General features: G+C 46.3%; 1 protein-coding gene across 2 annotated transcripts in view; it reads right to left on the bottom strand.

Moving 5' to 3' along the window:
- LOC147688907 (peroxisomal carnitine O-octanoyltransferase-like) overlaps positions 1-26461 on the bottom strand; it is a 633161-nt gene that overhangs the window by 318753 nt on the left and 287947 nt on the right. Inside the window, exon 4 of one of the 2 annotated variants that reach the window (XM_086941804.1) lies at positions 23185-23333. In XM_086941804.1, the coding sequence (XP_086797930.1) occupies positions 23185-23333 (149 nt within the window). Of the gene's footprint in view, positions 1-23151; positions 23334-26461 lie in introns of both variants that reach the window. The other variant, XM_086941803.1, reaches the window with a different exon arrangement.

Here is a 26461-nt window from a genome sequence, read left to right on the forward strand (position 1 = left end):
GATCTTTACACACCCCATTTACATCCCGGCCAAAAGGCAGACCATCCCTTAGTAAGACCAAGTTAAAGGCCCCTTGAGAGAAGCCCGCCCATGTCCTTATCTTTATGTCAGACTTAGCTTTCTCCTGCTTTATATGCAGGGGCAGCTTTATCACAAACGTGATCAAAAAATGATCAGACCACAACACCGGAAGTGGAGGCTTAATTTCCATTGCGTCCCAGTTGGCGAGAGTAGGATCAAGTAGGTGTCCCAGTTTATGAGTCTGGAGTTCCGATTTTAAAAATATTTGCAGCACTTCAAGTCTCTGGCGCAGCTCATGTGCCCCGGGGTCAAGTGCATTGTCGAAATGTAAGTTAAAATCTGGAGGGGGGTCCAATGGGTTTTTGGCCCCGGGCTTGGTGGCTATCTTGGGAAACTACCAACCCATACATTTCTGAAAAATAGACACCCGGGGGAGTCTAGCGAGGTATGGCTTGCGTGGATCCCCAATATTTTCCTACCCATAATCCCCTGCAAACCTCAAATTTAGCTGAAGAAAATCCCCTTTTTTATCAAATTTCTGACTGGGAATGTTCTGGAATCTTCGTGGATCCACAAATTTCCTCCCTCCCAGCGTTTCTCCAGGTCTCCCGATAAAAATGGTACCTCACTCGCGTGGGTGGGTCAATGACCCGTGACAGGCAAGGGCCCACAACCTATTGAGGCAACATCAAAATTACCTATTGCAAAACAACCTGGTTTTGCAAGGGGGGTCCCATGAGTTTTTGGCCCCGGGCTCGGCAGCCATCTAGGGAAATCTACCAAACCCAAACATTTCGTAAAACTAGACACCCGGGGGAGTCCAGTGAGGTATGGTAACATTTTTATCTGGAGACCTGGGGAAACGCTGGGTGTGAGGAAATTTGTGGATCCACGCAGATTCCAGAACTTTCCCACACAGAAATTTGATTAAAAAGTGATTTTTTTACAAGCTAAATTTGAGGTTTGCAGGGGTTTCTTGGTAGGCAGATATTGGGGGACCCATGCAAGCCATACCTCGCTGGACTCCCCAGGGTGTCTAGTTTTCAGAAATGTGTGGGTTTAGTCGGTTTATTTAGATGGCCGCCGAGCCCAGGGTCAAAAACTCATGGGACCCCCCCTTGCAAAACCAGGTTGTTTTGGAATAGGTCATTTTGATGTTGCCTCAATAGGTTTTGGGCCCTTGCCTGTCGTGGGCTCTTGATCCATCCACACAAGTGAGGTGCCATTTTTCTCTGAAGACTTTGGGGGATGCATGGGTGGAATTTTGTGGATCCACGCAGATTCCAGAACTTTCCACCACAGAAATGTAAGGAAAATGTGTTTTGTTGACAAATTTTTAGGTTTGCAAAGGATTCCCTGAATGTCTAGTTTTCAAAAATGTATAGGTTTGCTTGGTTTCCCTAGGTGCGGGCAGAGCTAGGGTTCAAAATCTACAGCTTGACACTTTGCAAAAAAAGGGTCCGTTTTCACTGTGAAAATGTGGTGTGTCCACATTGTGTTTTGGGCCATTTCCTGTCACGGCCACTAGGCCTACCTACAAAAGTGAGGTACCATTTTTCCCGGGAGACTCTTTGGAACATGAGGTCAATGGAACTTTGTGGATCCACGCAGATTCCAGAACTTTACGCCTTAGAAATGTGAGGAACATTTGTTTTTTTGGACTCATTTTTAGGTTTCCAAGGGATTCTGAGTAACATAACCTTGTGGGAGCCTGTCAAGTCACCCCATCCTGGATTTCCCTGCGTTTCTAGTTTAAAAAAATGTTTAGGTTTGCTAGGTTTATCTAGGTGCCGGCAGACATAGGGTTCAAAATCTACAGCTTGGCACTTTGCAAAAAAAGGGTCAGTTTTCACTGTGAAAATGTGGTGTGTCCACGTTGCGTTTTGGGCCATTTCCTGTCACGGCCAGTAGGCCTACCCACACAAGTGAGGTACCATTTTTCTCATAAGATGTTGGGAAATGCTGGGTGGGTGGAATTTTGTGGAGGAAAATGTGGTGGTTTTTTTTACAAAGTTTGAGGTTTGCAAGAGATTCTGGGTAACACAACCTGGTGAGAGCCAGTCAAGTGACCCCATCCTGGATTTCCCTGGTTGTCTAGTTTTCAAAAATGTATATGTTTGCTAGGTTTCCCTAGGTGCCGGCAGAGCTAGGGTTCAAAATCTACAGCTAGGCACATTGAAAAAAAGGGTCAGTTTTCACTGTAAAAACAAAGTGTGTCTATGTTACGTTTTGGGACGTTTCCTGTCGCGGGCACTAGGCCTACCCACTCAAGTGAGTTACCATTTTTATCAGGAGACTTAGGGTAACACAGAATTGTAAAGCAATTGTTATTAGCTTTCAACGCATTTCTGCCTTTCAAATGAAAGATAATGTGTAAAAAAGAAGTCATTTTGAACAATGACCTATAATTCTAATGCTTTTGTGGGTACTCCCAATTTCGGAAATGTGCAAATATCTACTGTTTTTAAACTCTATATTTTGTTCCAGTTTCAGAAATACTTAGGTGTCTTTCATACCGATTTTTCCATGCGTATATTTTCCCAAATGAATTGCTATATACCTGGTATATAATGAAAAACCATTGCAAGACGCCGATCAGTTATTGGCTCTAGGTTCATCGGGTTCTTGGTGAATGTTAGATCTGGGGGTCTCTAGTTGGCAGAGGTAAGTACCTTTGTCCAAATAGGGACCCTTGCTTTTAGTCTAGGTAAAGGGATACACACTGTAGATAACCCCTGCTCACCCCCTAGGTAGCTTGGCATGAGCAGACAGGCTTATCCCCAAGGCAATGTGTAGGGTAGTTGCTCTTAACACACACAATAACTTCAGAATACACCCCAAATTGAATGCACACAGGTAAGTATATAAAAATATATATCTTTATCTTATTTTAGGCAGTTTAAACCAATGGCAATGCAGCTACAAACTCACTTAACTCTTCTTGAGGTTTGCACTGGGTTAGGAAGTTATTTGGGGGATCTCAGTTCAGTCTCAGTCTTTAAAAGAACAGAATGGGAAAGATATCAGTAGAAGCTGTGAACACTTTAAAAATGGCCGAATGCCGTATCTCCAGCGCTGTTCTACTGAGGCGCCGGTACCGTGTTCACAAAGAAAAGTCTCCCCACATAGGAAATGCATTCCCGCGGCCTCTACCGGTCCCGCTAGCTCCCCGCCCGCTCTCGACACTCCAACGAGCGGCGGGGGGCCTGGTTACCTTTGGGTTGCGAGGGCGGCAGTCCGGGGAGGGTTGATGCACACTGCTCCCTCAGCAGTGTCATACGATGGCTCCTGGCGTCGTCCAATCCTCTTGCGGCTCTCTTGGCGAGCCCCTCGTGATGTCACAGCTTACTCGAAGTCAGCCAATTGCAGCGCGGCTTATCTGGACGAGCCCCTCGTGATGGACCAATGGGAGCGTGAACCTGGCGATGACGCAGCGGCCCGGGTACCAATCCCAGCGCGGCACCGCCGGACCAGGCTTCGGAGTTGCTGAGGGGGCTCGTTCTCTTTGAGTCAATCAGGGCGCAGCTCCTTCGATTTCTTCTCCGCGGCCCCGGCAGAGTACGGCGAGAACTTCAGGCAATTTCAGGCCCCGGACAGTGGCGGTTCTAGGCGGCACGGCGGTTTTAGGGTGCAGGTCATGGACAGACCGCCCACATGGCCACAAGATTGTTTGGGGTGATTCTTTACGCAGGGAGGCACCACGATCCTCCGGTCACCCTCAAGCATGTGCCGATGAGCACATCGATCTTCTCCCACGGCCAGCAGTTAGAAACACGCATCGAGGGCAAAACACAGCACGATCTTCACAGCGTTTTGGGAATGCTTGGGAACCTTTTAACCCTGGGTTCCAGGACAGGAGGCCAGCTCTTCTCAGTCCCTTGGAGATTCTTGTAGACACAGCACACAGCAAAGTCTTGAGGTCAAGCAGGCAAGGGTCACAGTACACAGCAAAGTCCCCTTCTTCCCTCCTTCAGTTGAACAGCAAAACAGGTCAGCCCCACAGCACACAGCAAGGGCAGTCTTCCTTAGTTTCCTCAGCGGTTCTACTTCTGGCAGAGGTTCCCCTCGATTGTAGAATCTAAAAATCGGTTGTCAGGGGTCCTTCTCTTATACCCCTAAAAGTCTTTGAAGTCTTTATGCAAGTGGGTCCTGAGCCCGGTCTAAACCAGTTCTGGGTGTTGCTGGAGTACTTTGTTTTCCTGGCTTCTTCCTTCTTTTCAGAGTGAGGGGCAGAGTCGTCAGCCGCCCAGCAGGAGGTGGGGCCAGCATTGTGGCAGGCAGGCACAGCCCTATTCAATCCCAGGTGCTATACCCTCCCACCACTCTAGTTGCAAATGCAGTCATTCAGCCTAAGGCTGACACAGACAACCTCCTGGGGGCTCCCCAGCCCCTGTCACCCTCAAACCAGACAGGAAATCCACAAGCAGATCCAGGCACACAGAAAGGTCAGACACGAGAACAGTCATGTTAGACCTGACATCATTGGCTTGAGTCTCTCCTCCATTTTTTCTGTTTGCCTCCACTGTTTACGATGTTTTTTGCTGGTATATGCTTTGGGCACTGTGCCACTGCTGATCAGTGCCACAGTGCAAGTGCTCCCTATGTTAAATTACTGTATTGATTGAATTCCATGTTTGGCTTATTTGGTTTACTGTCAGTCCCTAGTCTAGTGCACCAGGAGTGCCAGGGCTTGTAAATACAAATGCTGCTCGTGGGCTTGCAGCACATGTTGTGCCACCCACAAGAGCGGCCTAGTAAAAGTATGTCTACAGGTCTGCCATTGCTAGACCTACGTGCAGTCTGGTACTGTCACGCTGACTGCGCAAGTACACCTACTTGCCAGTACCCAAACCTTCCCTTAACTTCATGTTAGTCACCCCTATGGTAGGCCTGAGGGCAGGGTGCATTGTAAGCATAAGGTAGGACAAGCCTGACCAAGTTGGCATGTCCTAATAGTGAATTACAGCCATATTCGTTTTTCACTATTGTAAGGTAACCTGCTCTCCATTCGTTAGAATGGGCTGCCTGGGTTATTAATGCTATAATCCTTGCTGGCTCGGGGAGCATGGTGCAATGTCGAGTTTGGTATCCCTGAACTCGGGGTTTAATTACGCATCCGTTGGTGTGGATGGTTTTTGGACTCTGGGTTTGAAAATAGCACTTTTAGAAAGTGGCTATTTTCTTGTCTAACTATTTCTGGTTTCTGCTGGTTTGGTGTGTGTGTGACAGGAGCTGGGTGGCTCCAGAGATCTGCTGAGTCAGTGTGGGATGAGTGGGACATTTGCATTGAGAGTAGGGGGAGAGTAGCTTCTGATAGCCTGCCCTGCCTGTAACAATGCTGGCTCCACCTCCTGCCAGGCGACTGATGGCTCTGTGCCTGCCAGGGACGATCCTGGCCCCACCTCCTGCCGGGAGGCTGATAGCTCTGCTGCTGCCAGTGACAATACTGGCTCCACCTCCTACTGGCGGCTGAGGACTCTGCCCTGCTCAGTGAATAGGCCAGGTGCCTCTACCTGGCTACACCCACAACAGACCCAGGATGTTGGGAAATTCTCCTGCATGGACAAAGGGATCAAAGCCAAAAAGGGGTATAAGAGAAGGACCCCTGAACCAAGAATTTAGATCACTTCTGACAAGGAACCCTGAAACCAAGGACAAGAAGCCTGCTGATCCAAGGACTTGCCTACCCCTTCTGCCAGTGTGCTGTTTGCTGGGGGGAATCCTGCATGTGCTTCTTTATTTTTGCCAAGGAACCAGGAGAGAGGAACTGTGTGTGTACTCTCAAACTTTGCTAAGAAAATCTCCAAGGGCTGGAAGAGTGCCAGCCTCCTGTTGAAGTCACAGGGCTAAAGGACTTCATCTGCTTAAAGTGCTGTTTGCTGGAACCTGTGAATCCAGCACCTCTGAAAGAAACCAGCAACCTCGACGCCGACGGACGCCGCCGAATCCAGCTCGACATCGTGAGTAACGGCTCCAGTGTCCCGCTTCCTCGCCGCCGGCCGCCGGGCCCGATCGACGCCAGCAGCAACGCCAGTGAGTAGCGAGTTCGGCTCCAGCTCCAAGTGACTTCGTGTCTGCACCGCTGCTGATCGCATCGACCTCAAGCCCTCTCGACGCCGTGAGCGCTGCTCACTCTTGCAACATCATCGACATCGACGACGACGCCGTATCCTGCTTCGCCTCGTGAGCGCTGCTCCTGCCTGACAAGTGTCGACGCCGCTGCAGGTCGCCCAGACTCTGCGGCCGGATCGACGCTGAAGCCGCGACGCCGGACATCTCGACGCCGCTGATCATCGTGTGTGCTTCGCTTTTCCAAGGTACTGTGTTGTGGGGGTCCATGTGACTCCGGGCTCGACGTAGCGCTCCTCGCGGTCGACGCCGAACCTTTGGATTAACTTTGCCTCGACGTCGTGTGACTCCTGTGTGGGTTACATTGTTGCCAAGAACTGTGTTTTCAAGAAGAAGAGTTGCTTTTGATACGAAAGACTTTGTGCTAAGAAGAAACTACATTTGAACTATTATTTTCCCTTCCAAGAGTATTTATTAAGATTGTGCATATTTATGTCGTTATTTGGTCTTGTGCTAAGCCTTATATAAAAATCCTTATTTTTATAATACTACTGTGTCGTGTCCATTTGTAGTGTATTCACTTTATTACTGTATGTGGTCATAAATGCTTAACACACAGCCTCTGAGATAAGCCTGTCTGCTCTGCCAAGCTACCAAGGGGGTGAGCAGGGGTTATCAAAGGGTGTGATCCCCTTGCCCTGACTAGAAAAGGTGTGTCCCTATTTTGTCAGAAGTGTATACCTCTGCCAACTAGAGACAGCCGGTTCTAACAAGTCACTTTCTAAAAGTACTGTTCTCAAACACAGAATTTAAAAACAACCTTTCCTAAAAGATGTGTTATTAAATTCTGAGTTCAGGGATATCAATCACTTATGTCCTATCTTGTTCCTATGGGAAGATAGTCTGGTAGCCATTGGGACCAGCCTCCCCCATGTTAGTCCATGGAGCAAGATAACCTTGCAGCAGTGATCACACAAAATGGCTGCTGTTCACTACCAGAGCATGTTACCTGCACTAGTACATGCTCTACCTTTCATATACACTGCACCCTGCCCAGGGGGGGTACCTTGAGCCTTCCATAGGGGTGACCAATGTGCCCAAAAAGGGAAGGGTTAGGCCTAGCCAGTGGGGGCACTGACCAGGAGGACATGGCAGCTCACTGACTGCACACAGCCACTGCGGTGGCAGGCCTGAGACACCATTTTAGGGCTACTCATGTGGGTGGCATAATCAGCGCTGCAGGCCCACTAGTAGCATCTGTCAGTCAGTCAGTCAGTCAGTCAGTAGTAGCATCTGTCATCACCAGCCCTGGCACACCCAGTGCACTTTACTAGGGACTTTGTGGTGATACAAATGTGCCAATAAGGTACATCCAATCAATATGATACTTTCCATAGGGAGCACTTACACTCTGGCACTGGTCAGCAGTGACAGAGTGTCCAAAGCATCTAAACCAGCAAAAACGAAATCCAGCACAGCATCAAAAAATACAGGAGGCAGAGGCAAAAAGATAGGGGAAAACCACGCCAAGGGTGTCAGGTCTAACAGTGAACCTACAAGTCCTATGCATCCCCTCAACCAGAAAGGTCCAGCAGATGTAACAGTATATTGCTTTCAAACAGCTGTCACAATTAGAAGAAGTTAAAGGTGAAAACGTTGGCACAAATGGCTGTTTTTTTCAACTAATTTTCAATGTTTCCTATATTTAACTGTTAGTTTCTATTAAGAATGAAGGTGCATCCGGCGCATAGCAGAGGGGCGCCCTTAGTCGCGGAACGGGCAGGAGCACAAAGGTGAAGAGGCGTCCGTCTTCTGTGTCGACACATTGGAGGGGTGGTCTCCTCCGTGACATCATCGCTGGGCGCCAAAGGGGGGCAGCAGCATATAAGTCCCCGCAAGCGAGGGATCGGCCTCTTTTTCCCTCCACCGAGCTCCAGGATCCATTTACTCCAGTTCGCACAAGTTTCGAAGATGTGCGCATGGACACAAAAGGTGAGCCCGGTAGATGGCGGGGCACAGTGGGGGGGACGACCAGTAGCGTAGCCACAAAAATGTATTGTAGCTTTCGAAGCAAAATCGTGTTGTTTCAGTGAAAAGCAGGCTGCCAAGGATAATTCCTACTTTATTTTTGTTGCATGTCGGGACCACCTCGAGAGCACCGTGATGACACAAGTCCAAGAAGTGGACCGACACATCCGGAGGACATCGGCCAGTAAGAAGCGTGAGGAAAGCGACCCGAAGAGCGTCATGGCGGCCAGAGTCCTTGTTGTCCTTTCCCTCGGAGGCCGGACCAGCAGCCAGTTATCTTCGTCACGTATCTTCCCGAGAGGCGGCAAGGCGCGAGGGGTATCTGCAAGGATGCAGGATAAGAAGCTGGTTCGCGTCATCAAAGTTGGGTAAGAGGGATCACAGACATTGTATTGGAATATTCTGTTTTAAAATTGCCAATGAAGCGGCAAGTGAGGTGATAGCGCATGATGCAAGGTCTAATTCCTTCGTGCGTTTTTTGGGCGAATTACTGCACGATCTTATTTTCTCCCATGTTTCTGATGAATAGTGACCACAACAACTGTAATTCATTTTACGAAGGCGGCATATATTTCAGGAAATCAATGGAGCATAGTCCCCGTAATAATAACACGGTTTGGTCGACGGTCTGCCTAAATAAAATCCTGACTTCATGCTCCTTTAGATATGTGAAATTATTGTAACCATGGTGGTGTAACTTCCGCTGTATGCACAAGTACATCAACGGGCTAGAAGAGGAAAAGGTATTTAATTGTTCGGGCAGGACCGAGTTAAGTATGAGTGCTCCCGACCAGTAGAGGGAGCTGTGGGACAAAAAATTGGTCTGAGCACATGCCCTCCGGGGAGACGTGAACGGTGCAACGAGGGGAGAGCGTCCTTTCCCACAGATGATAGAGCATAACGAGTGGTCCTTCCTAATAAACGGCTCTGCCAAAAATTTTGGGGAACACCCTTGAGGCCTCTCAGAATTATGAACTTACACTCAGGTTTTAGATAGAATGCATCACAGAACCGTGTAGGAAAATCGTGACTACAGCAATGCGTAGTTTGAACCACGCAGGCCTGTAGCTTACCCTGAGTAAATTATGAATAGGTATAAGCCAGGGCTTGGAGTTTACTGTACCAGCCTCATGGCTTGCAAGACAATAATCACATTTTTGCGCATTATCCCCTAAATTAATTGCTTATGTAGAGGACAGCTGCGGTTCAAGTGGCAGGGCCCCCGAGGGAAATAAATCCAATCGCGCTCATGACACCGAGTCAGCTCTTATTATTATTTTATTTGTTTCTACAAAACTACACCACGACCGAAAGGGTTTCAGAATGTTTTTCAGATTGTTCGAGTGAACAATAATAAAGTATAATAGCCAATCCTTCTCTAAGGGCCATATGTATCATCGTCGATCTTAAATCAAGTGTTGGAAAGAATTTATCCTGTTGGGAAGTGAGACGTTTCCTTTGAGTTTTTGGTCACCGGAGGAACCGGAAATTGGCACTTAATTTAACTTAATTCGTTCTGATTTAGTTAAGGCTGCGAGCCGCTCTCATTCACATAGAATTACTTCCCTGCTCGCAATGTTACTGCAGCACAGTGCTCTGAAATTCGCCCCATGCATACATTGCCTGAAAGTGTGCAGCGTCACACTACTAAACCATACGTCTACAGGTCTCCCGTCATGGTGTGTTGATGTACATAACACTGTGTTTCATGAGCCACAGCCTTTTTTGGCCATTTCGATGCACATTCGCAAGCAGGCATAGAAATATGGAGCTGGCCTAACGGCTAGAGCGCTAAACCTGGGAAACCCGGTGCGAGTCTCACTAATGTCCTAAACTTCCTGTGATTCGGGGCAAATCACTTAATATCCCTGTGCCTAACAAAATGACTGTGTGTCCGTGTGTAAAGTAGCTGGTGCTATGTAAAGCACTCTGATATCCTGCATTGGAGAAAATGTCTACAAGTCTCCCATTATGGTAGCGCTGCAAGGCTCTCAGCAGCAGCATAGGAGCACCATGCAAGTAACACATTTTAATGTAGACAACACTGTCTTTTATGAGCTGCAGCCTTTATTGACCATTTCTTTCCACATTTCAGGGCAGACATAGAATTATGGAGCGCTACGAATCCATAGACTTTGCCACTGGTAATTTTGACTCTGTTGTGAATGCTTCTGAGCATTCCCTTTTCAAACGAACTCCTCTTAGGCGATCCGGGGTTCCTGACTAATGCTGATATTGTACTGTTTGGCCAGTGAGGGGAACATTCATTCGAACCTAAGAAGGGTTGTGCAAGCTGCGTGGTTGCTAACTGCATCACTGCGCGCGGACTCTAAGTTATCCCACAAAGCAAGCTATGTTGTTTTCTCCCGAATACAAAATGAATCATTACTCAGCATGTCGGCAGAACAAACGCCTTGTGCATGGGCTGCCGGCCTTTTGAAAAAAGGGATGCGGGATATTTATCTCTGTTCTCAGAATTTGACGAGAGGGCGAGAATATTTTGTTGCAGAATGCCTCCTCTCGTTTACAGCTACCTGGATCCACCGCCATGCCGTGCTATGTCTATGCTAAATGTAGTTCAGTATCCGCCGTGTTAAAAGCACTGCGAGTTCTAGTGGCCATGAGAGAGGGGGGAACCGTGCAACAGAGACATCTGGGCAGTGGGTCGTGAAATCTTCCGGCATGCTGCAGAATGTGTTAGCAGGGTAATAATAAAACTTGTACAAGACAGACAGGACACGACGCCGCGTACTAACTCCTTTTTCCTTGCCTGTTCCTCGAGCCTGTCAATCACCTGTATACATATCCATGAGGAGTGCCCACAAAGGCCTATATTCCGGGCAGTACACAGCTATGGCTTACGGCTTTCTTGTACACTCTCAGGCTGGCAGGCTCACTAATTTGGTTTTAGGTACTAGTTTTAGCTACAAACACCATTGTTCAGCCGCGTGCGAAAACGTGTCACGAGCTGTTTAAGCAGACCTCTCAGTCACAAATATTGCAGTTTTATCGACAATCTAACTAACTGTTCCAAAACGTCCGAGCCACGCGCACTTTCGAGTGGAACAAACAAATGGTTTCAGGCATGCAGGTAAAAAACAAAAAAATCGAGTGACTGAGGTATTTGAAGGGAGTTTCTCCTAGTACACACGTTCGTGAACATTCAATAAACAAAACATGCTTCCAAGTCGAATGTCCACTTTCCTAAATGAGCTAAGGGTATTGAATGTCAGTGCTGAAGGACCGCATTGCTTTTCTTGTTTCCAGGACCTTAAACGCTAACCAGTTGTGTCTTCTTGTTTTCACATGTGTCCAGGATTTGCCTTGGGTGATGGGGAGGCCAGACATGAAGGCCCGGTTCCGGCGAAATATCCATCAGCTATACTTGCGGCACCCAAGCAGAAGGGGTGTTAAGATTTACATCAATTAAGCCGGCGGCCAGGCACAGTGGTTCAACGTGATTGGGTCGCTGCGACCAGGTTTGGTCTAGTATTGGGCCACCAGGTATGTACATGGCGGCAAGTAAACCAATGGTGCTTAAAGAATGAGGAGGGAGGTGAGGTAGTGCTACTACACCACCACTCAAGGTCTACACTAGGCAACATCCATGCGTGCTGCTAGGAGGCAGTCGTAGCTCGGTGTGCATTAAGATATGAGCCAGTCAAGTGCAAGACAGAGGCACAGGTATACTCAGCGCAGGAGATGTCAATAAGTGTACAGGGGGGCTACAGCCCCGCAGTATGGCGGGCATGACAGACAGAGGTCCGCATTTTTTGGCGGTAAGCAACAATCCAACAAGTAAACAAGGGTTAGGAGCAAGCTAAATGCAAGTAGCAGCCCCAGCAAGCCTGGAGTGGGGTAAGATGGGTAGGCATCGATACGGAAGGGAGGCGGAATAGAAGTTATTCCCCCGACAAACGTAATGACAGTGGAGAACAGCCCGGCAACTATCTACAACACGCCGGGTTGTCGCATGGCAGGGGCCCCCAAGGTTCACGAATGGGGGCAAGGACTTAGTACATCAAAGGTGCCTTAAGTCATTCAAGGGGGAGGGGGGGCCCCGCATGGAGCTCTAGTAGGCGGGCCACACCAGTCCTATATAAGAAAATCGGTACTAGCTGAAGGGCCCTAGGGTAGCGGTAGAATCCGGCTTCCTTCCTGCAGACCTTCACTAGGGCCCAGAGTCATTGTTACGCCCGGAGGGTGAATATTAGCCCGAGTCTTCTAGAAAGCCGAGCGTGCCAGTCAGCATTGTTGCTATGGCTCTCAGTATACCACATGCAGTCATAACTGAGTTGTTTAGGGGTACACATAGAGGAATTTGGGACAGAGGCATATCCGGAAGCACCCATAAAATAGGGTGCGGGAGATAGAGCAAGGCCCATTAGTGAGGAGGCACCCTAGCAGTATGAGGACCGTCCGCTCCTTTCACGGGCAACAGACAATCGCAGGGGTATTGAAGCGGCACAGCAGGGGTAGCGGGGGGAGGGCGAGTTTTGACAGTGGCCAACTCGCCCTGTGGCGTAATTTCTTGCAGCAGAAATGGGGGCTACCCCAAATATGGACTGATTTACTGGAATTTTCCCCTGAGAAGGGGGTTTATTATGTGAGCACCGGGCTGGCAGGAGGGGAGGGACTGACCTGCTGGTGGTCCCGGACCTTTCGGCCCTACCCCGGGATACCTGAAAAAATTGAATCTTTTGGGGGAGTTACCGAGTGGTAGGTAACTCTGCCAGGGATGGACCGCGCTGCGGTGCCCTGGAAGTTATTAATATGGATAAGGTAAGGGGCCTGCTGGTACTTGCCATTAACCTTTGAAATGTTCCTCGGTAGAGGAAGGTCGAGATACTGATGTGTTGTCTACACAATCGATGAACTGTTTATCTGCCCTATATCCTACTTTCAAACAATCATGTGTGATCTGGTGGATCTTATTAATGGTGTTCTCATAACGATGTATGAGTTACTTTGACGAAGGTTGTCACTTATCATTGCACAATGAGTTAACTGTTAGTTTCTATTAAGAATCCTTGCAGGATCGACACAAATGACCCCTTGCTGGATTCAGAATTTTGTCTACTCTACTAAAACGTATAGCTATCCAGGACCTCTTATTGCTTCCATACCCATTTCTACCATTAACTGGAAGAAGGTTGAAAGAACAAAAAATAGCAAACAAAGGCTATATCCCAGTAAAATGCAAAAATTGTGTAACAAATGTTGGTTTTCTAACTAAAGTCAGTCTGTTCCTAAAAGCTAGGAACATGGTGATTTCAGACCCACAAACCCTTTGTTGATACCATTTACAGGGGAAAAACCAGACGCTTTCATTTGCAGCACTTTTTCCCCATTTAAAAAAAACACAAACCAAAATGTAGCTGTATTTTGGCTAATTTCTGGGTCCCCTTCGAGGGAATCCACAAACCATGGGTAATTTCAGAATCCCCATGATGTTGGAAGAAAAGGATGCAAATCTGGCGTGGATACCTTATGTGGTCAAAAAATTACATTGGGTTAAGCATGAACTACCCCAAAGAGTTAGCACGGGGGGGGGGGTGGAGGCCTAGCAGCGAAGGGGTTAAGTGCGAGCCTCACCTGTTGTCTGCAGAGTGCATATCTTTTAAAGTCTTGAGAGAGCGCAATTTGAATGAAATGTATGAATACGCCATATTTACAAACCAGTTGCGTAAGTTAGTCAAGGTAACTAGAGAAGTGGAAATATGTATCCGCATTTACTCCTGATTGCTTTGTTAGATATAGAGAGCACATATAGAGTGTGGGCTACTATAGAAATGTGTGGAAATGTTTAGAAATGTTAGTCGTGTTAATCAGGTTCCATGTTATGTAGCTGCTAAATGAAGAGGGATGTAATATGCAAAATGAAGAAACGTGCAGACCTCGTGGCACAGTATAAGAACGGAATGTACAATTGCATCTTTCATGTAACATGGATTCAATATTATTCAATGATTTTGCTTATATGTTAAAGGCTATGTTTTATAGAAATGTTTTTGTATAACCAGAGTGCGGTGTGTTAGCATATTATTTTAAGTTAAGAAATAAGGGTTCACAGGATGCAGGCTACTGCACGTAATTTAGTAGCCCTGGAGAGATAAAGTGTCTTCTTTGATCTGCACGTGTTAGTTAAAGTCGAGCCTTGTTAAAATAAATTGCCAATGCTGGTAGAAGTTTTATGGCCTAGCCTGATAAGGGGAGCCTGGAATTTGGGGCCCTGCTTCGGAGTGTCTGTTTGCAGGTGCGAGGGGGGTACCAATCAAAGAGCTTGATGAATAGAGCTCTGTTCGAGGAGATAGGCTCGGGTCCGGAGGAGTCTACTGGAATGTCATGGGGTACCGGCATGCTGGAGACGGAGCCTGGCAAGCAAGGTCAACTTAACCGACGGCCCAAAGAAGCGAAACTATGGAAAAAAAACGAATCGAGACCACGTGAATTGTGTACGTGGTGGGCGTCTCAGAGGGGCGTTCCACCCATACTGTGATTCTGTATTAGGGACAGTGCCCTGGGGAGGAGGTAGAGCAGACGGCCTGAGGACCCGAAGAGAGCGGATGGTTAGGCAGAGAGGACATGACTGCTATGCATAGGGTTTCATCTAAGACTAAGAGAAGTGTGTGATCTTCTTTAGAAGTCACCACGGCTGACACCTTTTTAGGATAAGACTCTGCTAAGTAGGGATGTCACTTATTTCAGTGTAGGGACAGTCTAACCTGATTTGTTTTCTTTTCTGTAAATGACGCTCAAGCTCCATCTTGTTTCGATGATACTTAACTTACTTATTTTTGAATTAGTCTTGGTGGTTTTCTTCTGTCGATTAAGATCTCTCAGAGAGTTCATGTTCATCTTACTGCCTGTGTATCTTTTGAATCTTTTATTGAGATGTTTGTACCTGCAACTAATTTTGGCTTTATAATAAATCTTTAAACTTATCCGGAGTAAGTGGTTCTTTAAAGTTGTGTCAGTTTGGGTTGGTTTGACCTATGTAGGGTTTGCCTTTTACTCAATGACAGTCAACAATCGATCCAAAAGACTTAAGTGAGATAGGAGTTAGGGTGATCTGACAATTGATCAAAAATCTCACGTTCCCAGTTGGTAGCAGAGAAAGATGGTTGGCTTCTTGAGGAAGGCGACCTAGATTAGGTCAAGATTACCCCAAGGCCCCTAGTGATCGACGACCAGAAGAAGAGCCACCTGCCGAAGAAGGTGCTGACGGTGCGAGAGAGAAAAGCAGCAGAGTCGGTCGAGAGTGAGTATAAGGGTCATGCGTTGTCAGATTGCGGTGTTTGTGTTGTACCTGTGGTGTAATGTCAAGCGGAGTTGAATGCCTGTAGTGTGATTGTGAGACGGTTGTGAGCGCGCGCAACCTGGTGAAAATCTTAAGTTCAGGGAAGAGCTTAAGTGGTTCGGGTGTATCGGACATCCAGAGTAATTGTCTACCATTGTGAAGGGGGTCATGAGGTACCATTGATCGCCCGTAGGACCGTGATAGGGGGAACGTAAGAGTGAGTGTATGAGTAACGGACGCTGGTCGGACGTTTACTGTGTGTAAGTAACCTATCAGTTAAGGCGATCGTCTGAACGTTTACGGAAGACGTCGTCAGTTGAGGTGACAATTACAGTTAGACTGTGGACGTACAGTCAAGAAAAGTGATTGCTTGGTCGGACGTAGTCATTTTTCGGTGTATGAATGGGACGTATGCGTGACCAGGAGACGAGCTGAGAGAGGAGGGGAACTGCTGCAAAGGGGACGAATGACGTCAGAGCGAGCCGCGCTGGGATAGGCTGGTTGACGCGAGCCGCGCTGTGATACGCCGGTTGGTGTAGAGCCGCGCTGGGATAGGCCGGTTAGCGAGAGCCGCGCTGGGATTGGCGAATTGTCATCAGGAAGTAAACAAAGGAAGAGAATTAAGGAAAATTGTAGATTTTGAACATGAAGTGTTTTAAATGTCTAAGGGCGATCTTTAGGAGAGACAGAAGGAATTCTTATGACGGGGAAGAGGCCCCGCCGGAGGGTACACCAGCTCATTATATGGCTGTGAATGTTGGGTTACATACTATACTGTGGATCTCTGAGTGGAGCAAGATAACGGAGGGAAATGAGGAACTGACGTTCCCGAAATACGGAACGTTTAGGCTGGAAGCATTGAACCAGCTGAAAGCAGTAATGCTTGCGACAAGACCTCTACCCAGACCAACACAATTTGAAGCCCTTAATGCATGGTTCAGGGCGGCGTACGATCGGAGCTTGAACAGGCGCCAAGAAAGAGTGAAACGATCGGTAAGAGCAGTGCAGGATGCCAAATGGGATGAAGAAGCTAAAAAGTGGAGAGTGCAGAGAATTGAAGCAGATAAACTGTATCCAGTGATAGAAGTCACAGGAGAAAAGAAACCTCTAGTGGAGGACGATGAGAGCGAGACAGAGGACAGTCTGATAAATAGGTTGTTGATGGACAGACCACCTCCGTACAATAGAGAGGTAGAACGTCCCGAGCTCCAAGGGGGGGACGGGGCGAGTAAAGGAGAGTATAGACCGCTCCCTATAACCGATTGGGAACCCACCAAGGGCGAGGAAATACCTCAACCTAGTCCAGTGCAGAGAGTAGTCGGAAGGTTCGTGGTACAAAAGGTGCCAGAAATGGAGCATGCTAAGTCCTACCAGTTGCCAGACGCTCTCCAAGTACCTGTTACCATAGGTCCTGTAGTGTCGATCTAAAACCCAGAAAGAGCACGAGAGGAAGAACAGATACGATTGGACAGGGAAAGAGCAGAGATGGAAAGCAGGAACAATACGATTAATTCACAAAGGCAGTTGCTAGGACCAAGAGGTCGAAGCACCCCATTGGATTCAGTAGTGGATCCCATAATAGATCAAGGGGGTAAGAGAGGGCAGATGGATCTGAGAGGACCACGGCCGAAATCCTTTAGGGAATTAAGGGAGTACTTGAAAGAATGGGATGCGGCCGTAGAAACACAAAACAACAGGTTAGGAGCGGAAGCGGAATGCGGAAACCGAGAGAACGGAACCCTGTCTCACTGCGGAGCGGGCGAAAGCGGTCCAGAGTGGGACGGGAAAAGTCAGGACGGTAAAGGAGACACTCGCCACATCGGGAGTGGAGGTAGACAGGAGCATGAGGATAGGAATGCAGGATGTGGAGGGGTGCCTCGCCCCATTCTCAGTGAGGGAGATCGAAGAACGCAGGTGTACAGGAACAGCTTCAGGTGCACTCACCACACACCTGGCGAAAATGTACAACATTGGAGCTGCGGGAGCACGGAGAGTCGCGAGGGATCTCACCATGCATCCAGTGATCACGGACGGGATCGCGGGAACATGGTTCGTAAAGATATCCAAGGTACTGTGGGTAGACCTGAACACCCTGTTTGATATTGTAGTGCCAGGGGACTTGTGGACAGCATGTAAGGTTAGCGTCGAATGGCCAACATCCGAACCGGATAGGGATGCCCAGACAAACGGACCATCAGAAAAAGTCATGGAAAAGTACGAAAGGGTATTGGCATGGCTGAAGGATAAGGTGCCGTTGCAGGACATAGACTGGGTTAAGATAGATCGGACCACCCAAGAACCTAAAGAGACTGTCCATGAGTATTATGAGAGATTGCTGAAAGCGTTCAAACAGTACAGTGGGTTGGATGTAATGGATCCTAAAGACATAGGACAGTTTGTGTCAAAGTTCGTTCTGGGATTGAGACCTGATATTAGTTTGATGATTCAGCAGCATTTAATTTGTTGGCAAAACAAACCGTTAGATGAAATTCTGAGATATGCAAGGTACTGCAGCGATGAGATAGACTCCAAAGCAAAGAAACTTAAGGAGAAACTGATGATGGTGCAGATGCAGTCGGCTGGAAAGGGTGGACAGCGGCAACAGGGAACAGGGACATTAGGAAGTAAGCAAAATAATCAGAATAAAGACGATGAGGAAAAACAGAGACCTAGGGTAGATATTGCGACATTGAAAAAGACGACCAGGTGCCACCAGTGTAACGAGGTGGGGCATTGGAAACGCGAGTGCCCCTATAATATTGAGACTGGAGAACTAGAACCAGAGGAGGACGAAGTCCAGAGCAGTCTGACGAAGGGGACAACGATACCCAAGGGAAAGATGGTCAAAGGGGGGACCCCGACCCCTCGAGCTCAGTTCCCTCAACCACCCAGAATTTCGACAGGGGGAAAGACCTATAGACAAATGCCACTTTTCGTAGGAGGAGAAGAATGCTATTACGTTGATCCCCTTACGGGACAGCGAGTGAATAGAGAGGAAGATTGTACCCTCGGGGCAGTTTTAGAGGTGGACCAGAGGGACCATACGTGGAGGCCGAAGTAGCAGGGTGTCCTACAACCTTCTTAGTAGACACAGGAGCCACTCGATCCACCATAAGATCAGCAGTGGTCCCAGACCTGCCCATGTCAGGGGAAACCATTCAAGTGGTGGGGGTAGCAAACAGAAGAATAACAAGTTCTTTGACGGAGCCAGTATCAGTGAAAATAGGGAAATACAGCGATGAGCATCAGTTTGTGGTCTGTGACTCCAGCCCTGTGTGTCTGTTAGGAAGAGACTTGTTATGCAAACTAAATTGTACTATATATTGCACACCCCAAGGAGTGGAAGTATTGACTAACGATGATGACGCTGATTTCAAAGTTGCAAATTCAAGGATGTGTGTGGAGCTGTATCCCACCTTGACGGTGGAAGAGCTTCCATGGGACTTGAGAGGTGCGGTGTCATCTGAAGTGTGGGATTTCACTGGGGAAGAAATAGGACTGATCAAAGGGGTAGAGCCAGTGAAGATCATGGTAAAACCAAATGCTGAGTATCCAAGAACACCCCAATACAAGTTGACCCCGGAGACGATTGCAGGAATAAAGCCTGTGATCGAATCCATGATTAAGCAGGGAATACTGAAGGAAATCGTGGGAAGCCCATGTAACTCCCCGATTATGGGTTTGCAGAAGCCTAGTGGGAAATACAGAATAGTGCAGGACCTTCGAAAGATTAATAACATAGTTGTTTCGTGTTGTCCAGTGGTACCGAATCCATCAGTGATCTTGTTTCAGATACCATTCCAAGCTGAGTGGTTCACAGTGATAGACCTTTGCCAGGCCTTCTTTTCAATCCCCTTAGATGAGGAGAGCCAATATCTTTTCGCTTTTAAGCTGGAAAATCGCGTTTTAACATGGTGTCATATCCCACAGGGGTATACAGAGAGCCCATCGATTTTTAACTAGCTGTTGAAGAAAAATCTTGAAAGTCTAGTACTGCCACGGAACTCGGTTCTGGTCCAGTACATAGAAGACCTGCTTGTGGCGTCAGAAACTGAGGAAGCTTGCAAATTAGACTCCATCACCTTACTGAATCACTTGGCTGAGAACGGACACAAGGTGTCTCCGAGCAAATTACAGTACTGTTTGACAGAAGTGCAGTACTTGGGTCACAGAATTGAAAAGGGAAAACAAAAGGTGTCACCAGATAGGATAGAGGCGATCATGAAAATGAATTCGCCCATGACACAGAGAGAAGTCAGGATGTTTCTAGGAATGGTTGGTTATTGCCGACAGTGGATAGCTAACTTTTCACTGAAAGCACTGAGATGATCAGTAAGGTCTAGCTGGTGACAAATCTCAATACATTCCTTGTTGAGTGCCTTTTTCGAGATGGAGGGGTGACATTTGAGACAGGTGCAAGGCAAATAAATGCCTATTTTTGCTTTCAATTTGAATTCATGTCCATGATCTTGACAGGCAATCAGCTAAGTTGTAAAGGAATCTTATCTATGTCCTTTGTTATATTATTCATTGCTGACCTCGTGCAAATGCCACGTTGTCACTTAGAGTCTCTCGTCCCCAAGCTCCACCATTCCTTGCCCCATAGCTCCTGGAGCCACAGAAGGGAACATGGCTCTTGGTTTGCTTGATTTTTGGGGCATAGTTAGGCATATTTTGAAGTAGGCGGTGGACTCCCTTCCATGCATTTATTTATTTATTTAGCACATTTATGGAGCGCTCTGTTACCCTGAGGTGTCCTGGCGCTGGTTTGATAGGGCAAACGTGAGAGCGCAGGCTTACTGAGTGAAAAGCCATGTCTTGAGTCATTTTCTAAAGGCCATCAGATTCTGAGTTTGTCTGAGCATGAGTGGAAGTTTGTTCCAGGCCTCTGCCGCCCTAAGGGAGAAGCTCCTACCTCCCCATCGAGCTCTTTTGATTCTGGGGACCGTAACCAGGGCCAATTCTCCTGACCTCAGGGTTCGTGCTGGTTTATGCCAGCGAAAGAGCAGTTTCATGTGTCTGGGGCCCATATCATGAAGGGCCTTGAAGACCATACACAAAGCCTTGAATGCAATTCTCTTACGAATTGGCAGCCAGTGTAGAGCCACCAGGTCCTGGGATACCGACGCAAATTTGGGAGTGTCGGTGATCAGGCGGGCGGCTGCATTTTGCAACAGTTGGAGTTTGTTGAGTACACTCTGCTGGGCGTTTAACATCAGGCTTTTACAGTAGTCTAGACGAGAAAGCACTAGACCAGTAACAATGGTTTTCCTGTGTTTCTTCTCCAGGTAAGGGAGAATTTTTCTGATGGTTTTGAGGGTGTAATGGAGGGAGGAAGAGAGTGCGTTAATCTGAGGTTTAAAGGACAGTGAGCTGTCCACAAGAATGCCCAGGTTTTTCACTTTATTAACCGGCACGGGGAGTGGTCCCATTTCATCTGGCCACCATCTCGGGGACCAAAAGTTCTCTCTAGCTCCAAAGAGCAGGACCTCTGTCTTCGAGGAGTTCAGTTTAAGGCAGCTTTGTGCCATCCAGCATCCCATTTCGTGCATACAGTTTTTGAATCTGTCTGCGGTGTTGTCAGTGTTGCCGGGTAGCAAGGACACCACAATCTGTGTGTCGTCGGCATAGGCCGTGAGTTGAAAACCGAACGATCTAATCACCGGGGCGAGGGTAGACACATAAACATTAAAAAGGGTGGGGCTAAGCGAAGATCCCTGGGGGACTCCACAGGGTAGTACAAATGACTGTGATTCGTGGTCTCCTAGCGCCACTGACTGTGTTCTGTCGGACAGGAACGCCTGAAGGATTTTTAGTGCTTTTCCCTGGATTCCACAGGCCCTCAACCGGTCCACCAGTAAGTTATGGTGGACCGTGTCGAAGGCCGCAGAAAGATCCAACAGGATCAGGGCCGCTGTGCCTCCTGTATCCATTACTTGCCTTATGTCTTCCATAGATTTGATCAGAGCGGATTCCGTGCTGTGTTCCGCACGGAAACCGTGCTGGGAAGAATCAAGATGATCCCCTGTTTTTAGGAAGGTGCTTAGTTGTGCATTCAGGCTACCTTCTATTATTCTGGCAGGAAGGGGGAGTCGGGCGATTGGGCGATAGTTGTTCATTTCCGTGATGTCTAAGTTAGGTTTTTTTAGCAGGGGCAGGATGGAGGCTCATTCCATCTGCATTTCCATGGGCAACATACAAACCTTAAATGAGTTCTGCATTTCTCTGCTCAGCCATGCTTGCCCTTTGCATCTCAACATTAGAACTTCAGTGGCGCAGCATAACTAATGAATGCTGGACAGCTGAAAAGTGCATGTCGTTTACAACTATCAGATCACTTAGAGACAACTGAACCAATCATTACATGCCTGAATATCATGGCATAACAACAGTACCTGCACAAGCTTCTCATTTCTATTTTCTCCTGTTACGTGTCCCAATGAAAGCACCCTCTTAAGTCTCTTAAATCTTTCTTCATACCATCTCTCTTCTCTTCCAACAACACTCCTCTCCTGATCCAAAATCTGTCAGAATAAAGCCTTTCAAGGTGCCTCTTCTATTTCACCAAGGATCATTTCTTGGAGCTCATCATGGGTCAGTCTGTTCCTGTAACTGCATAGGATACATTACCATACTTCCTAGTGCACACACACACATGCCACTCCTGAACTCATGTATCCTCTCTTTTAATGAACCTTACTGGGATCCAGTGGGTTGGCATACAACTCTATGTTATGCCTTAGACCATTATCATGTGGTGACTGGCAGACAATTTTAGCAACAGGGGATGCAAACTGCAACTGGAATGAGCCAGTGGTACTGAGTGTGTAACTGGCTACAAAGGCAAAACAGCTAATGAAATCTTAAAGAGGTAGGTAAGAGCTACTGGAATGTTGAAATCTACAAAGTGTCCGAAGGTTGAACATGCATCTAGAAAGGCTTCCTTTAAAACAACAGTTTAAATGAAACCTCTCATTTAAGCGTTATTATTGTAGTTAATGTCATTATAAGTTTCATAAAATGTCAATAACATGGAGGGGCTCATTAGGATGCCGGAGGCTTTCTGACCAACATCCATGGTTTAAAGTCTGACCATCTAATTACAATGTAGCCAGGCAAAGTTTAAACCGGCTGGTCATTCCGGCTGGCTTACGACGAGCTCCAGTCGGAAACCTGCACATAATCCCTTACGTTCAGCGTTTCTGCCGTAGGGATTATGATGTCGATTTCCAAAAGGCTTTCCAAGCCGAGCTTTCTGATGTGGAAAGCCTGTCGAAAAGCGACTTAGGGGGGCCCTAGCATGGCTCCCATCGTTCTGCAGCCTCCAATTGAAGGGCCTGGGGGGCTTCTATGGTGCCCCCTGTAAATCCATGCACAGTGAGGTACCTGCCACATGGTGCAGGGATTCAAACAAACTCTCATTTCTCTATGGGAGCTTGTACTGCAGGCCTAAACGGCCTGCAGCACGAACTACAATAGTGATATGGGAGTTTGTGACCGCACTATGTGCGGTCGCATTATATTATGGTGTGCGGAACCGCCGACCTACGGTCGGTAGGTTCCCACACCATAACGGTGTCGGGCAGACTCAAGTCAACCCTACATCATATAGGGTCTAAAATGTTCACACTAGCAATACATTGATCAGTAAGAACCTTAACATTTCTAAATCGTACATAGAAACTAAACCAAAACTTTTAAAATGCAAATATTTTAGATGTAGCAATTCTTACTTTCTAAGAAGGTCCCAGAACTTCAGGACATACCAAAGTGCAATGGCTCCTCTTTCAATCTGTGTGCCTTCCTGAGTAGGCCAGTAATGTTCGATATAGGGTGCTGGCCCTGCAAAATTCACATTTATTTGTGAGGCCACACGGCTTTCAAGATACACAGCATTCAACCACCATTCCTCCAGCTGGAAGTAAAATAGTAGATTAAAAACATAGGTTTTATTTGGTTCTGGTGCAGTTTGTTCATACTGGTGTGCTTTTTCTTATTTATATATTAAGAAGGTCGGACATCCCACACCATTTAGTACTATTGTCACCAAAGAAATAAGAGCAGACATGCTCATGTCACTCTTTTATGGTACATTCTTCCTCACATTCCTCCACAGGTCCTCAACCTGTTATTTAGCATCCAAAGGTTCAGTGGAAACATTGCCTTTATTCATTATTTAATTAGGTCTACTGAAAGCAAGAAAACTGCAATAATTGTTACCATATGGCTGAGCACTTCCGGTCACCCTGGTACAGAATGTGCCATTCAAGTAAGTTGAGTGATATTTAGTAGTACAAAGTAGATAACAGTGTTGAAGTTGGAGGATAGGGTCTACATACAAGGGCCTGAAGATACTCAGGTACGAGGTAAGTTCTTTATTTTACATTAGGCCATTAGGTTACAGCACCATCAGATAGGTTGAGGTAGGGCTCCAGCCTCCTCCAACTGTCCATATCTCCTAGCTTCCACAACCCATCACACAACAACCTTCTCTTTCAGCCTTCCAGACATCAGCTAAGACCATCAGGGAATGGAGAGACATGGGATGCTACAATCGGCACATCTATGCCTAGAAGGACTACAGGAGACATCTCTTTGGTCAAGGGTCTTAAAAAAGGCATCCAAAACTCAACTGACTTGCTATACAACCTTGCAAAAAAACTCTATATTAAGTTAGGGTTGATAAGATTGACCAATTTAAAGTTTGCCTTAAGTTGAGGGAAACTGATTTTTATATTACATTTTTCATGAATCGGTTTGAAGACGGGTCAATAGTTTTGAAAGGCAATAAAATCTGGTGTGAGCGTTTTAAGGTGTAGGTAATTTGACTATACTTGAAGGCAGCAGCTAACAGTGAGAAGAGTGAAGTTGAGGTTTTTACCGTGAGAGATGTGAATATGTCCTGGGGGAATATGGTGGGACTGTTGTGATTGACCTTAATGATGATGTTATCCAGAAATGTTTGAAAACAAAGAGAAGGGTCCAGTCGTGGAGCAAGATGTAGAATAGATCTCCATCACCCAAAGTGTATGAGGCCTTTGCCGTGATGTTAATACCTCCTCTGCCTGCTTGCCTCCAACCCGCTAGAGGCTATGACCATTGAGGGTGCGACTTGAGGTGGGCCCTCATGACTCCTGGGACCCTGTTCTCGGTAAACACCATCTACAATTTTAGCAACAGGGGATGCAAACTGCAACTGGAATGAGCCAGTGGTACTGAGTGTGTAAATGGCTACAAAGGCAAAACAGCTGATGAAATCTTAAAGAGGTAAGTAAGAGCTACTGGAATGGAGAAATCTACGGCTGACCACACCCACTTTGGGGAAACAGGCCAGCTCTAAAAATTGGCTACAGCTTCAGGGAACCTTAGGCCGAGCTTGGGCTGTACGGTGAACCGACTCAATGCTGCATCCTACTACACCCCCTGGGTCCCAACCTTTGTCACTCTACCTACATCCCAATGTGTGAGGCCCTTCTCCCCTTCCTCCTGACTTCTGATGACATAGGACTGCGGACTCCTGGACATACACTGGTACCTCTTCCCTCTGATCATGAGGTTGATGGGAAAGTAGCCCATACTGCGTATCCCTTCTACTCATCATTGAGGAATCGGCAGAGGTGGCAATGGACCCTACCCACTGGACATGGGACCTAGGCGGGAATCTACATGTCCTGGTGCCACTACTTATCGACTACAGTGAGTGGCTTTGGACTGGGGCATGGAATGTCTTCCACTCACCTCCCTTCCACATACGAGGTCCCACACCTACCTACTTGAGGGTCATATTCGTGTTCACTGCTTCAGGACTCCAATTATGTGAATCAGGGACCCTCACAATCTTTAAACACCCAAGGGGGGACTGGATAGAATTCATCTTGCGCCCTCCACCGCCGTTACGCCATTAGAGGTCATTTCCTGGACCACAAGTACTACAATGGTAGAAAGAGGCACCAACAATGTGGCTGCCATTTGTTGTACTACATTTTCTACACAGATGGTCTAGAGGGAACACAGACAAAATATCGATTTTTAAATATCGATATACAAAAATATCGAAGTTTAAATATCGATGGGACAAAATATCGAAGGTAAGTAATATCGACAGTCTTAATATCGATATTGGTATGATATCAGTAATATCAAAGTTGTAAATATCGATGTCAATAATATCGAAATTAATAACTTTGATGTTACTAATATCAATTTTTAAATAAATTTAGTGTATATTATATTGTATTTATTATGTTTTATTATTTATTTTTAATGTAATTTAATTAAATATTGTCTTTTACTACTGTAGCGGGTTGTGGGTTTATAGGGGAATAGGGTGGGAAGTAATTTAATTATGTTAAATTAATTATTAATTAGTAGGAATTATTAATTAATTAATTGAGACATAATTTTTAATTATTTTTAATTAATTGATTAATTGATAAATATGTTTTGTAGCGGGTTATGGGTTAATAGGGGGATAGGTTGGGAAGTAATTTAATAATAATTAATTAATTGATATATGTTTGTACATATTTTAATTAATAATTAATTGGTAATTAATTTCTATTAATTAGTTAATTAATTAATATAATTTTTGACATATTTATAATTATTAATTAGTTGGTAATTAATTAATATTATTTATTTAATTACATTAATTATAGTATTTTTTTATATTTAATTTATTGTTATTCTTAATTAATTAATTGGGAAAAATAATATTAATTATTAAATTAAATTAATTACAGCGAATGTGCTAATATATTTACTTTATTGTTATTGTTAATTAATAATTAATTGCTAATTAAATAATATTAATTTATTTTGGGTAAAGGAGTATTTTTAGGGTTCAGGGTCAGTTTTCAGTTTTTGGGTAAAGGGGTATTTTTAGGGTTCTGGGTCAGTTTTTAGTTTTTGGGTAAAGGGGTATTTTTAGGGTTCAGGGTCAGTTTTCAGTTTTTGGGTAAAGGGGTATTTTTAGGGTTCAGGGTAAGCGTGGGCGGAAAATCCGTTCCGCTCGCGGATTTTGCGGATTTTCGGGAAATCCGC

Source organism: Lissotriton vulgaris, chromosome 10 (genome assembly GCF_964263255.1).
Source record: "Lissotriton vulgaris chromosome 10, aLisVul1.2, whole genome shotgun sequence".
NCBI classification, from domain to species: domain Eukaryota; kingdom Metazoa; phylum Chordata; class Amphibia; order Caudata; family Salamandridae; genus Lissotriton; species Lissotriton vulgaris.